The following is a 15,756-nucleotide window of genomic DNA, read 5'->3' as shown; positions in this document are numbered from 1 at the left end:
GAGCCCTCGTGTCCTAATCACCCAAAAGTTCCCACCTCTTAATGCTATCACATTAGCGACACCTGAATTTTAGAGGGGACACATTCAAACAATAGCAGTAATGTAGGACCAGAGCAGCTCAGACTCACACCTAATCTGGTAGGAGTAGCTGAAAAGTGTGAAGGGGTATAGGGAAGAATTGAATATCACCCCTCTCACATAGGAGATTGGTCATTCTGCTATAGCAAGTGGTACGCAATGGTGGGTTTGTGGAGTGTTCTTTCTCATAATATATGAGAGTATACCATCAGGAGACAGAACAGCCCTGGGACATACTGATTGGGATCCACTGTAGCCACATTGCAGGAATGTGGGACAGAGAATAGAAATTGAAGACTGCATGAGAAAAGAATACGAGGATTCTCTCAGGGGAGAGGTGTAGATCTGAATCACTATTTAAGGAACTTGTTCCAACCAGGGGTCCAGGGAAAAAGACTTATGGATGTGTTTTTTTAAAAAATTGAGATATAACTCAAATGCCATAAAATTTACCCTTTTAAAAATTGTACAGTTCAGTGGTTTTTAGTGTATTTGCAAGGTTATGGACCATTACTCTGTCTAATTCTAGAGCATATTTATCACCCTAGAAAGAAACCCTGTACCCATTAGCAGTCACTCCCTATTTCCCATCCCCACCCCCCAGTGCCTAACAATCATGAATCTACTTTCTGTCTCTATGGATTTGTCTGTTCTGGACATTTCATATAAATGAAATCATAAGTTATGTGGCCTTTTGTGCCTGGCTTCTTTCATTTAGCATAATGTTTTCAAGGTTCATGTTGTAGTATGTGTCAGTACTTCAGTCTTTCTTATGGCTGAATAATATTTCATTGTATGGATATACCATATTTTGTTTATCCATTCATCAGTTGATGGACATTTGGGTTGTTTCCACTTTTTGACTATTATGAATAATGCTGCAATGAACATTTATATACAAGTTTTTATGTGTCGTGTACAAGTTTCAGTTCTCTTGGGTATATACCCAGGAGTAGAACTGCTAGCTCATATGGTATCTCTATGATTGACATATTGAGGAACTGCCAAACTGTTTTCAAAAACATCAGCGCCATTTTGCAGTCTCACAGGAGTGTATGAAGGTTTCAATTTCTCCATATCCCTACCAATACTTTTTATTGTCTGTATTTTTTATTATAGCTATCCTAGTGGGTTTAAAGTGGTACTCACTGTGGTTTTGATTTGCATTTCCCTAATGATTAATGGATACCTTTTCATATGTTTAGTGGCCATTTATATATCTTCTTTGGAGAAATGTCTGTTCAGATCCTCTGCTCGTTTTTTAATTGAGTTATTTGTCTTTTTATTATTGAGTTTATTTTAAGAGTTTCTTACATATTCTGGATGCTGGACCCTACACAGATATATGATTTGCAAATATTTTCTCCAACTCTGTGAGTTGTTTTTTTCACTGTATAAATAGTGTACTCTGATGCACAAAAGTTTTTAAAAAATTTTAATGAAGTCTAATTTATCTGTTTTTTCTTTAGTTGTGCTTTGGGGTCGTATCTAAGAAACCATTGCCTAATCCAAGGTTATTAAGATTTATACCTATATTTTCTTCTAAGAGTTTTATACTTTTAGCTCTTACATTTAGGTCTTTAATCTATTTTAAATTGGTATTTGCAGGGGGTGTGAGGTGGTAGTCCAATTCCATGAGATTCTGATAGACTAAATTGATCAGTTCAGGGTGTCCAAGTACTCTGAGGAGTGAACTCAAGGAGCTGTGCCTGAAGGAACAGCAAGAAGGTCGCTTTCCCCAGTGATCTGGTGCTGAGAAAGCCTGGTTGTCCTGATGGTTTAGAGAGAAAAATGTAGAGAGATCAGGTTTGTGTATTAAACTGGACCCAGCTGGATTCTGTAATCAGGCAGAATGTATACCTTGCAAGTTCTCACACTCTGATGAAGAGGACCTTACCTTCTAAATGATAAGTTGATGATATGATGATTCAGATATCTACAAAAGACGACCACTGTCTAGCAGTGAGGCATGCGGCTGCAGTCCTTTAGTTGCTATGAACATAGGAATAATACCTTTATACTTTGTGATGATAATGTGACAGATTCAGGGAGCCCCACTGGCCTGGACAAAGGAAGGGAATTAAGGAGAATGAGTTGGTAACTAACCAGCTCAATAGTTAAGAATAATATAGAGAAATTCCCTTTATGACGTGATTATTTTCTGAAAATGTTGTCTTTTCTTCCTTTCTTGTGTTCCTTAGCTAACATTTATTAACCGCTGTTCTCCATGGTCTCTTACATTTCTGCATGTCTTCTGACAGCCCCACCCCCTAAATGCCAGTATTGCTTCAACCCAGAATATCCTCATAAATTTTGATCCCCTGTGAAGTAATCCTTCCCCCTTTAGAACCACTTGTTTGGGTGTTTATTTTTTCATGACACTCAGGCTTCTTTGTACCTCTGTCATGTGATATGGTACCTTGAATATAGGTGATGCTGAGCATATGTTCGCTGACCTTAGTTAAATCTATGCTTGCTCCTCGTCCTGTTATGTTGCAGTTGAAGAAAAAAGACTTAATTGTGTCCATTGAAAGTTTTGACCATTTTTCATGGAACTTGACAAACAGATTCTAGAATTTATATGAAAGGGTAAAGGGCCAAGGATAGTCAAGACAACTTTTAAGGTAACAGATCAATGTTGGGGGAACTTGTCTTATTCTAGTTGAGTATACCAGTGCTGATCTTACACCATAGTAAATAAATGCAGTATGGCATCGGCATAGTGGTAGACAAATAGATCAGTGAAACAGAACAGAGAGCTCAGAAATAGAGCCTCACGTGGCAGAGAGTGGATATTTGTTTATCAGACTATTTTCCTTTACTCCTGGGTATAATCTAAACTACACTTCCCAGCCTCCTTTCTGATCCCTGTGACTGAGTTCCAGCCAGTGGACTGAAGGCAGACTGAGGCACACCACTCCCAGGCCTGGCCCATAAAATCCTCCCACGGACAATTCATTTCTCTCCTATCTACCAGCTGAATGTGAAGGTCTCTTGAGAACCCCAGAGTTGGACCAAAACCACAAGGTGGAAGTAGCCTGGGTCCCTGAGTTCTGCCTGGAGGAGAGCACCCCAGGACAGCAGACCATCTAGAGCAGCTGTGTTAGATGATTTGTGATCAAAAAGTAAACTTTTGTTAAGTTACTAAAATTTGGAATTGTTTGTTGGACTTCTCCAATACATCATGCCTGCATGGAAACTTGGCATAGCACAGTTGGCTATGCAGATATTGCAGAGAAGTGGGACTCTGTGATATAAGGGCTGGGACAATTGGCTGTCTACATTAAAAAACAAACAAACAAAATAAAAAAACAAATTCGATTCCTGCCCTGTTCCCTATTCCAGTTAGATTAATGATCTAAGTGTGAAAAACAAAACTATAAAACTTTTAGAAGAATACATAGGGGAACATTTTTATGATATCAGGACAGGGAACAAAAGTCTTAAGATACACAAAATACAGATCAGTAAGGAAAAAACTGATAAAAATGAACTACATTAAAATGAAAAGCTTCTGAATAAAGGCACCATAGTGTGAAGAAAGCCGAAGACAGAGAATATTTGAAATATCCATCCAATAAAGGATCAGTATTCTGAATATTCAAAGAACTAGGGCAAAACACCTCAGTGGAAAAATGGGCAAAAGTTATGGGTGGGCATCTTATGGAAGAAAAGAACTGAAGAGCCAATAGCTATATGAAATAAAACCTAACCCCACTACCTGTCAGAGACTTATAAATTAACACCAGTTAGCATCATGTCCAACTGATTGCCAAAATTAAAGTCTGATGATGCTACATTTGTTACCAGTGGTTGGTGAGAATTGCAGTGAGTGATCTGGAAAGCAGTTTTGAATATCTAGAAGGTTGAACAAACTTCCCTCTGTCCCAGCAATTTCACTGACGGTGGAATTGTGAGTTTTATACTTCTTAAGCCTGGCAGTCCATTGTGTTATTATTCTCACCTTTTTCTATGTCTGAAATAGTTCATCATAGTTTTTAAAGACAATCACACTCTCATTTTTCTCTTTAGTCCTTCATCCTACAGGTATTATCAAATTTACCTCAATGCCTGCTTTCTTCTTACTTACAGCAGCCCATCTGATATGTATCTTTGAATCCTTTCCAAGTTCCTATGAAAAACTGATTTGGTATAATGACTAGCTGCAGAATTTAGCATGCACATAAAGGTCTGCCATACACCAGACACTGCCTTGTGCTAACTCTTATATCAGCCTTTCAAAATCCTCCTGCATGAGCACTTTTAATTCTCACAACAGCTCCATGAGGGACATTATCATTATCCCCACTTACAGATGAATAAACTGAGGTGCAGAGAGGTGGTGAGTGGAGGAGGTGGTATTCACGCCCTGGCTGTCTCACTCCCGAGTCCGCACCATTAACCACCTGGCTGATGTTTCTGTTGCTGTGTGGCCAAGTGAAAGGGTGGATAAATTGCCTGGGTCATTCAGGCCAGAGTAGATTCCGGTTGGTTTGGAATGAGGTGGCTGAATTAGACACGTGAACTGCTTCCACTGGCTGAATTCTTTGGACCATTTTTCTGGCTCATACTAGCTGTTTGTTTATTTCCAGTTGTTTTCTTCTCACCAGGCAATGGTTTAATGTTTTCAGCATTGTTGTGAAGTACCTGGAGGATTTATAGAATTCAAGAGCCATTACCAAATTCAGGGTACTTTTCACTTACTGAATAATGCATCTTTAATTACTGGCCAATTTAAGCCAGTTTTCAAAGCATTGAACTGTTTATTGCCAGCTGTACCTTACAATAGGAACAAGAATAGAATTTTGCTTATTTTATTTTATTTTTTGGTAGTTCAAGCCCTCTCTCCAAGGGGAGTACATAGCTTCTTTGACAATTGTACTTTAAACAGATGAATATCTTCCTAGCCTGGAAAGCGGCCAAATCTCTAAATTCACACATTCACTGAATAATAAATTGTATATAAGAGAATGGTGCCAGTTGCAAGAGAATTTAATAAAAGGGAATTTGAACTCTACAAATTGTACAAAATATTTCTCTTCTTAGGAAATTTTAATAAATTGTTAAATAAAAGACTGTGAAAGGTTTTATGCTGGATTCAGCTTCTGCTAAACATTTCAGTGAATAGATTATTCTGCAATGTGTCAGCAGTAGGCTAGACATGAGCTAATTCCATATGAAGTATTTCCAGTGGCCGAGCCTCCTGCCTCTCTACCCACATATGAAATGTCACACAAACCTCCAGAGATTCTCTTAGTTCTACTACTGAACTGATGAGTCCCTTCGATAATTCAGAAGCTAACACTCAGTGTTTTGCAAGTTCATGGTATTGCTTTTCCTGACTGGGTTTGGATCAAACATGTGCATGCTTTTTTATGTGACACACAGGACACAGCACAGATCCTTTAGGTGGAGTTTCAATGCATGTATTCTGTTTGTGCAGGTCAAATGCATTCTCTTAGACCTATTTAGAACTGCTAAAAAACCTTGCACAGCACCTTAAAAGAATCATAAGGCGTAGAAATAGCATACTCTTTTTCCATTCTAAATATGCTTCTAAAGAGAAAACACAAATCTCACCAACTTGAAAACAGATCTTCAGGTCTTCAGAGGGAGAAAAGCAACAAACTCTTACTCTAAATGGTTGAATAAAACCCCTAGATGTTATGAATACTAAAGCCATTTTAATAATGTTATCATTTTTATGCAGACCCTATCTAAATAGAATGTTATGACTATCCTTTTAAAAGGATAAAAACAAAAAATTAATCTTTCGCTAAGATGCTGTATTCTTCTTCCAGCTGTCATTGCTTATTTTTCATGGTAGATGGTCATGTTTCTATGACTGAACAGTTTTATTCCAAACAAGTGGTAATCTCAGTACATTCAGGCTCTCTAAATTAATAGATTAGGCCTCACAGCTGTATTCAGAAGTGTATGTAAAAGATTTATCCTTTAACAGGGAATAGGTGGTGGTGTCATTGTCTTTAACAGATTGCCATGTAAGGTTTAGAAAGATCTAGAAGGAAAGTTTGGACCACAACAATTTTGCATATTTAAGTCTGAGACAAACACCCATCCCAGTATGCCATATCTTCAGAATGTCAGAGCAGTTGATTATAAAGAAGCTGTCCTATAGACATGGAGACGATTTCTAGTTTTAGTAAACTGCAACTATCAATAAGTGTCTTCTGCCTTTGAAATAAACTAGTCTCTAATGCAGGGTCCTCCCAGTTTTGTGTGGCCTTAGCTTTTCAGACAAAAAGCTTTCATGAGTTTCAAGGGATTCTGTCTCTATGCTCCCTGCACCTCTACCTTCATCCTGAGCCTCTTATTCTGGAGATAAAATGAGCTGGGTTTCTGGGAGCTCTCAGTAAACTTCCCGAGCAAGTGATACACGTGTATATTCTTATTCTTACTTCTTCTGGGTCACTCACACTGTATTTCAAAAAAAGAGCTGCTCATCCTCTGTAAGTTATCAAATAAATGTTTATCATATACATATACAATTGCACGTACATAATCAAACTGTGTATGTTTGCACATAAGTGCACATGTGTGTAAAATTTCAGAGGAGTGAAGCTGCTCTTGGCTTTCGTGGATTCCCTTCCAATGCAGGAGATTTGTGTGACAGACATTTATGCAGTGACTAAAAGAAGTTCTTTTCCACATACAGTTTCAGAGAAATGCTTGAGAAGTATTTTTCAAGGTCACTCACTAAGAGTCAGGTCAAGTTCTGAAGTAGATGATGGCCTTAGGATTGGTCGGCAAGTGCAAGTGGTGAGGGGCCCATCCATTTTTCATGAAGGTGTAATTAACACCCTGTCTGCCTCCCACAGGTTCAACCTTTGGGAATGAAGAGCAATCAGCTCTGAAGGTGGTTCTGCCTTCTAAAGACACACCCAAGGGGACCAGCAGGGTGGCCCCTCCAGCATCCTCCAGTGTGACAACACCCCGCAGGAGTTTACTTCCAGCACCAAAGTCCACTTCTGCACCTGCCGGTAAGACTTTATGCCTTGGAGAAGCTCCATAGTGGAGTGCCCTTTCTGCATTAATAAAAAGTCCTTTGAAAGCCCCCGTGATATCTGTTATTTAGATGTGATGACAGCTGAATTTTAAATGGCATTTAAAAATACTACTACTACTAATAATAATATCACTCTTTTCAAGGCACTTTCATACATTCATATGTTTAAATTCTCACAACTGCCTCTCACTCCTCCCCTGAATGGTAACCCTTTGAATCACACAGAAAGTATGAACCAAGCTAATTTAAGCAGATTGGCATTTGGCTCAGGGAAGAGGATGCTCATGAAATCATTGGAAGGGCTGTAGGAGCAAGGTGTAGGCTGCACCTCCAGTAATGAGTCCCTGAACCCCACAGGGAACCACTCTGTGCCCCCTGCTGGCTCCAGGCTTGTACCTCCAAAGCTAGGTGGGACCCAAGGACTGGCTGCTACTGTGGCAGGGTTGGCTCCAGAGCTGTGCTGTGCCTGCTAGATCTGTGCTGCAGAACAGATCCCCGTGTCCTGCCTCTTCACACCCATGAAGCTAGTGGCTAGACGTGAGGGACTCAGCTGATGCAAAGGCAGAACAAGCGAAGCTGCAGAAACTCCCAAGGCACCGCTCTCCTCCCATATCTGACATGAGTGCATGGTTTGCCTGCAGGATGTCTGCGTGTGTGGTCCTTAGCTTTCCAGCTTCTGCACTCTAGAAGGCACACTCCCAGGAAGGTAGAATGGATGTTGAGCTCCAATCTACCATAGATGGCTACCCACATTGGCATTTATTCCTCCATATTTTCATTCTATGCTCATATAATCATACATTAGTGTATATACATATACATACATATGGGTTTTATGGTTTTTTTAAAACGAGATTTCATTATACCCATTTTTCTACATGTTGCTTTCCTTTTTCAAAGCACATCATGAAAGTACCTTCAAGTCAGTGGTATGGCTCATTCTTTTCAGCAGCTGCATGGTGTGTGTATGATCCATGACTCATTCAACCATTCCCCCCGATGGGTGTTCACCGTGTGTAACTTGTATTTGCTGCGACAAACAGTGCTTCAGTAAATCGCTTTGAATGTTGGCATTCTTGCCATGGGATCAATTCCCAGGCATGGGATTGCTTTGGTTGAAGGATTAATAGAAATCCCTAGATTCCTTTTCAAAGAGGCTAAAAGGTTTCACATTTCTATCCATATCCCTGCTGGGAATAGGTGTTATCCCTTTATAAAATTTTGGTCCACTTGGTGGGAGTAACATGTTATCTCAATGTTATTTTAATTTGTATCTCTCTGACCACTAGACTAGCAAGAGCCCCTTCCTCTGTGCTGCAGTAACACCTGGTAATTCCTTTTTGTAAGACTGAGGCTTGCTTAGTTTTGTTCCTCCTCAGGGGAAAGCAAGCTTCTTGGGGCAGTGACCTTGTCTGTTTCATTAAACACAGTATCCCCATTGCTTACCACAGTGACTGACTCACAGTAGGTACTTAGCATCTATTTGTTAATGTTTGAATGAATGAAAGATTGAGTGAGTGAATGAATGAATGAATGAATGCCACATGGCATTTGAATCTTTCAGTTCCAGCTTAACAACACTTTGGCTTTGGTTTAATTAGGAAATAATCAGACAAGGCTATGGTAACTTAAAATATAGTTGTGGAATCAACCCTACAGACCAACGTTTCTCAAACTTTAGTGCATCTAAGACACATGCAGAGCTTGTGAAAACGCAGATTCCTGGGCCCCATCCCTAGAGATTCTGATTCAGCAGGTTTGGTTAGGGGCATGAGAATTTACATTTCTAACAAATTCCCAGATGCTGCTGCTGTTGGTAATGGTGGTTGTCTAGGGGGTCACACTGTTATAGAAGAAGGAGCTAGGAATTTGAACGGAAAGTTCTTAGAAAAATAAATGCAAATGGCTTTTTGCCAAATGAAAAGATAATCAACCTCACTCATAATAAGGAAAACATAAAGTAAAACTGCAATGGACTATAACATTGCATCTATGCGACTAGCAAAACTCCACAAGTTTGACAACATACTCTACTTCTGAGGCTGCAAGGAAACAGGCATCCTCATACATTTCTGGTGGGAATATAAAAGGGTACATGCTGTATGTTGGATGCCTTCCCAGCCTCATTGAGGCTTAATCCCCACTGTTAACTGTTGAGGGTGGGAAATCCTATTATGGTAATTGAAAGATGAGGCCTTGAGGAGGTGATTAGATTATAGGGTCATGCCTAGTGAATGGATTAAAAATGGTGGTCAGGGGCGTGGTTCCGAGGACTTTAAAAGGGGAGTACAGTCTGTCCCTCCCTCTGCTCCACCATTTTTGCAATGTGATATTCTGCTGTCACTTTCATCACCACCAAGGCTCTCACCAGATGTGTTCCCTGGACTTTGGACTTCCCAGCCTCAGATACTGTAAGCAATAAATTTCATTTTGTTATCTATCACCCTGTTCCAAGTATTTTGCTATAAGCAACAGAAATGGACTAATACAGTACAATTCCTATGGAAGGGAATTTGGCAGTCCCACCTCTAGGAATGTTTCCCAAAGGTAGGCTGGCAGAAACACAGTTCATGAGCTGATTCATTACACTCTGCGGCTGTCATAAAGTGTGTAGTAGGCAAACTTTTATCTAAACAACAGAAAAATTTTATATGCACACTTTATTAATAAAAAGCAACAGAAGAATAAGCTATGAGGAAAAGAAGGCATAGGAAAACAAAATAGGGATAGAGGCTAATGGTGGACTTTATTTTTTTATTTTATTTATTTATTTTTATTGGCATTGGTTATATCTTGTACCATTTTTTAAAAAAATTATTTATTATGAATAGTCATGAAATATAAAGCTGATTGTCCCCCCTCCTGCCCATGATGTGAGGGCCAGATTCATACTGGGAGCATACCCATTACCAGAAATTACTTTTGTACCCTTTGTCCCCTCCCAATTATCTCCCAACCTCCCTCCCCCTCCCCCTTTCCCCTCCACTCCAGTTTGTAGCCCTAGGAATGTTCCCTACCTCTGTTGGATCACAGCACTATTGTGGTCTTTCTTTGCTGCCTTCCTTTCTCTCTTAGCTCCCACATCTGAGTGAGCACATCTGGTATTTATCCCTCTGTGCTTTACTTGTTTCACTCAGTGTAAGTTTCTCCAGGTTCATCCATGTTGTTGCAAATGGGAGTATTTCATTCTTTTTTATGACAGAGTAGTATTCCGTAGTATATATATACCACAGTTTCCTTATCCAATCATCTATTGATGGACATTTAGGTTGGTTCCATATCTTGGCTATTGTAAACAGATCTGCAGTAAACATGGGAGTGCAGGTATCTCTTTGACATGATGATTTCCATCGGGATTGCTGGATCATATGGAAGATCTATCTGTAGTTGTTTGAGAAACCTCCAAATTGTTTTCCAAAGTGGTTGTACTAATTTACAGTCCCACCAACAGTGTAGTAGTGTTCCCTTCTCTCCACACCCTCACCATCATTTGTTATTCACCATCTTTTTGATTACAGCCAGTCTAACTGGAGTCAGGTGCTATCTCAATGTGGTTTTAATTTGCATTTCCCTGATGACTATTGATGTTGAGCCTTTTTTCATGTATCTCTTAGCCATTTGTATGTCTTCCTTTGAAAAATGTCTATTCAGCTCCTCTGCCCATTTTTTAATTGGATCATTTATTTTTTTCTGTATAATTGCTTGAGTTCTATGTATATTCTGGATATTAGTCCCTTGTCAGATGCATAGTTAGCAAAAATTTTCTCCCACTCTGTAGATTGTCTTTTTACTCTGTTAATTGTTTCTTTTGCTGTGCAGAAACTCTTTAGTTTGATATAGTCCCATTTGTTTATTTTTTCCTTTGCTGCTTATACTTTTGGGCTCATGTTCATAAAGCTTGTGCCCTGACCTAACTGCTGAAGTGTTTCACCTATATTTTCCCTTAGTAATTTTACAGTTTCAGGTCTTATACCTAGGTCTTTAAACCATTTTGAGTTGATTTCAGTGAATGGTGAGAGATGCATATCTATTTTCATTCTTCTGCATATGGATATCCAGTTTTCCCAGCACCACTTGTTGAAGAGGCAATCTTTTCTCTGATGTAGATTTTTGTTGCCTTTGTCTAATATCAGATGGCTATAAGCCTGAGGAGTGATTTCTGGGTTCTCTATACTACTCCACTGATCTGAATGTCTATTTTTATACCAGTACCATGCTGTTTTGATTACAATAGCTCTGTAGTATAATTTGAAGTCAGGCAGAGTTATACCTCTGGCTTTTTTTTTTGTTTGTTTGTTTTGTTTTTTTGCTAAGGATTGCTTTGGCTATGTGTGGTCTTTTGTTTTTCCATATGAAAGGTAAAATTATTCTTTCCATTTCTGTGAAAAATGTCATTGCTATTTTGATGGGGATTGCATTGAATCTGTAGATCACTTCGGGTAGTATAGACATTTTCACAATGTTAATTCTTCCAAACCAAGAGCATGGAATATCTTTCCGTCTTTTTGTGTCTTCTTTAATTTCCTTCAGAAGTGGTTTGTAATTCTCATTGTAGAGGTCTTTCACCTCTTTGGTTAAATTGATCCCTAGGTATCGTATTTTTTTGGTGACAACTGTAAATGGGCTTACTTTCTTTATTTCTCTTTCTGTTAATTCATTATTTGAGTATATAAATGCTACTGATTCAGGGGCATTTATTTTGTATCCTGCAATGTTACTGAAGTTATTAACCAGCTCTAGGAGTTTTTTGATAGAGTCTTTAGGTTTTTCTATATATAGTATCATGTCATAATGATGGGCTTTAAATACACCTTGCTTCAGAGATTTGGCTTTGAAGTCTCAGAAATATTTTACACAATTATACATTAACATTAAATTTTAAAAGATGATATTTAAAAATCAAAAGTGAAATAACAAAGGGAGTTAATTAGGTAGCTTATCGGTGGCATAACCACACAGAGAACTATTCCAAGTGACTTTAAACCTGGTAATTTGATTGTACATCCCTAATATTATATACCCTAGGTTCAGAACAAATTGCAACAAAATTCCTACACTGTTTTCAGTAATTATATTTTTGATAAAAGTGTTAATATTGTGATTCGGCATCTGCTGTTAGTCTGAATTTGTATATTATTGGATAAATTAGGATATGGGTATTATGGGATAAAGTATGGACACATCTGAAATTTATCTTAAAAAAAATATTTCCAGCTCTGTCCACTGGAAAGTTGTAAACAGTGACGAAACCAATAGTAATGGCACCCCTGGTGTCCAGGTTGTAATTTCTAAATACCTTTTCCATTAAAGGAAGATAGGGATCCTTGAAGAAACAGCTGGTTCCAGGTCCAGGACAGGAAATGGTGATCCCCCAAAATTTTGCCATACCAGAGAGACAAGAAGAATTCAAAGACTTCTGGGGTTATGTGAAAAGGACTCAAGAGTCAACCTGAATAAGTTCTAACTGGTAAAAAATAAGTAAACTTTTAAAAAGAGAGAGAAAGTTTGAATACCAGTAAGATTAGTAAATGAAATGGATTAAAACTTACCAAAATATTTGTATATTCATGAGGGCATATGATATAAAACAAAGCAAACAAACAAGAAACTAGTCATTTTGGAGGATGCTAGGAAACAACCTCATTATTTTGAAATCTGGTAAATAAGGGGAAAAAAAATTTAGCTACTTCTCCCATTCAGTCTGTACCTCAGGATAACCAAATAGTTGATGAGGGGGAAGTTTCTCTTTATAGAAATATTCTAGCTAAGAAAGAAGAAGTGATAAAATATCATCTTTTGTAGTTTCTAATAAGTCAGTGGATGAAGGCAATGATTATCATCTGAGAGAAACAACCAGACTTCATAACCTGTATGTGGATATACACGAATTACCTGTGAAGTTGTCTTCAGGGAAAAAATGAATCTAATGTAGCCTGTAGATTTAACTACTAATTTGCTGGAAATACAAAGGAATGTAGAAGAGCACACTAAGTAACACCACAGGGACAGAATCAGCAAACCCAGACTTTGGGAAACTCCAGAGAACAAAAGAGCTGATTTACTCCACAATAGCAACAACAAAAAAACTGCAAAAAACAAAAGGCAAACCAACATCATTGGGGGAAAAGAGCAGATAGAGTGGGAACCTGTAGATTACAAAGGGCATAGACCGATAAATGAATTGCAAAGTACAGATCTAATTTTGGATCCTAAATCAAATAAACATACCCCCCCAAAATATTTTTAAGATAATTGGGGATATGTGAACATTGGCTATTTGATGATACTAAGGAATTACCGCTTGTATTTTGAGTTTGGTGGTAGTATTTGTGATTATGTTTTTTAAGAGTCATATTTTAGAAATTCACATGTATAAAATGATATGCTCTGTGGAATTTCCTTCAAAATAACCCTGGGTGGTTGTGAGCAGAGCTGGTGCGTTGCAGATGAAGTGACTGCCACACATTGCGGGATGTTGAAGTTGGGTAATGGAATACTCATGCAGTAAGTTAACTCAACTAGTTTCTCGACTTTAGTATGTGTTTGAAGTGTCACATGATAGCATGGGAAAATGTGTAGAGAGTGGCTGTTTTAGTGAAGGTATTTCTGGTGTGGAGAAGAGGGGGAAAGACAGCAGTGTTTAAGACCATAAGAAGTTTATCATGTTTCCAAGTGTTTCTGCCACATAGGGGATTTTTAAAAGCCGTACGATCTTGGGCTTGCTGGTTTCAGATGTGCTTTGTCCTTCTTTCTTCACTGTCAGGAGACTAAGATGCATGAGGCAGAGGCCTTAGGTGTTTTGTTCCCCAGCTCAGGTAAGGAGCTGCCTAAAAACCAAGCAAAAGTAGAATTGAGTTGCCAGGGGAGGACATGGATTGAGAAAACGAGGCAGAAAGTTCATTTTAAATGTGTTCAGAACTTTCTCTTCTAAGTTTTATCTGCCTCTAATATCTAAGGTCTCTTTGCATATCAAAATCATTGTTGTTAAAAGATAAATTTTATTAGAGAATTCTAGCTTTGCATTTATTCCATTGGTTTGAATTTCTAATTTAAATAAAATCTAGTTTCTAGAACAAAATCAGTGTTCACATTGCCTTGTTCTGTCATCAAGCTAATTAAAAAGCAGCTAGTAGGCATGCAGATTATAGTTAAATCCCAAATAATTGGATTTCTTTGGACCGTGAGGTGTGTGGGTTATTTTAATTACTTAGATAACACAAGCCCTAGTTGTAATAAACATTTCTAAACTGTGGTACTTTGCTCCCTCCGTTGGTGACTCTAGGCTAATGATGGCTGAGCTCTTGAATCTCAGTGTCATCTGCCCAACTGTGGTGGATTCAACATGCACCAACAACACAACATACCCTGGGAGTGCTTGAATTGTTTCCTTTAACCTAGATTTGTGATGTGATGTTTGTACGAGTGACTTTTTTCTGGTTCACTCATTCAACAGGCATTGAAGTGCTTGCTTTAAGCCACAGGTGACTTGGACTCAAGGATAATTAGAACAGCCCATACCCTTGAGGGACTCAAAATAAGGTAGACAGATTTGTAACCTAATAATTAGAGTGAGAGTGAGAGGCGTATAATCTTATTATCTAGATTCCAGTTAATTCTAGCAGACCAAGAATTCACAGTAAGATGGGCTAAGAAAAGAATGACCTGAAAAAGTTTAAATTAAGTTTAATAGATGTTACTGATAATTTTCCATTTGTTATTTGTTTAATAACTTTCTAATTTATTTATTATTTATTCACTTTCTAATTTCAGAAAAGATCCAAGGTAATTTGCAGTACAGGGCACAGGATAACACAGATGTGGATAAAAGTCCAAGTAATAAAAAAGAGAAAAACATGACAAAACTAGGATCAGAGCATCTTGGCTTTAAGGGTGAAAGAGGAAACATAATCAGCAAAAAAAGAGTCTGTCATTTCATCAGGAGAGGAAACTCCTTTTCTAGCACAAATTTTTAAGATCTTAATTCTGTGAACTTTAAAAAATTACATTAACTAACATAGTTGACAACTTAAACTGTATTTTTAAAATTATTTTTTTCTTATAAAAAATAGTTGAAAATTTTGGAATGAGGAAATCCTTTCTAAGCATGACATGAAACCTGGAAACATTAAAAAATGACGGATTTAACTACATAAAATTTTTAAACTTTCTACAATGGAAGACATAGAGTTAAGAAGTATGATAAACTGATAGAAAATGCTGCAACAAAGTGTTAAGATGCATGCAGTTTAAAGAACTCCTGAAAATCAATAGGAAGAAGACAACTTAATTTGAAAAATGGGTAAAAGATATGAATGAGTAATTCACACAGTAGAAGTACAAAGTGATCAATGGCTATAAACATGAAAATATGTTCAAATTCATTGATAACTAAAAACATTCAGTTTTTTAATTGACATGCCATCTTTTATTAATTAAAAAGACTTATTGTGTACAGTGTTGGTAAGAATATGGCACACATATCACCCTCTTGGATTTATATTCCCATTAGGAGTGTAAATTGGTGCAGTCTTTTGGAGAGCAATTTGGCAATATCTATGAAAATGTAAGTGTGTGTAATTTGTAATCCAGTATTTATACTTCTAGGACTTTCTCTTACAAAAATCTTTGCTCAAGCAACAATACATATGTAC

The 15,756-nt window shown here is 37.8% G+C and overlaps 1 protein-coding gene across 3 annotated transcripts in view; it reads left to right on the top strand.

Annotated features, from left to right (window-relative positions):
* Window positions 1-15,756, top strand: part of MTUS2 (microtubule associated scaffold protein 2) — a 404,860-nt gene that overhangs the window by 204,784 nt on the left and 184,320 nt on the right. For all 3 annotated transcript variants that reach the window (XM_063103095.1, XM_063103094.1, XM_063103093.1), the window contains one exon: window positions 6,918-7,079. In XM_063103095.1, the coding sequence (XP_062959165.1) occupies window positions 6,918-7,079 (162 nt within the window). The remainder of the gene's footprint in view (window positions 1-6,917; window positions 7,080-15,756) is intronic.

The sequence above is a fragment of the Cynocephalus volans genome, chromosome 7, assembly GCF_027409185.1.
Source record: "Cynocephalus volans isolate mCynVol1 chromosome 7, mCynVol1.pri, whole genome shotgun sequence".
NCBI lineage: Eukaryota > Metazoa > Chordata > Mammalia > Dermoptera > Cynocephalidae > Cynocephalus > Cynocephalus volans.
The sequence above is the reverse complement of the archived record's forward strand: the minus strand, read 5'-3'. Positions and strand labels throughout refer to the sequence as shown.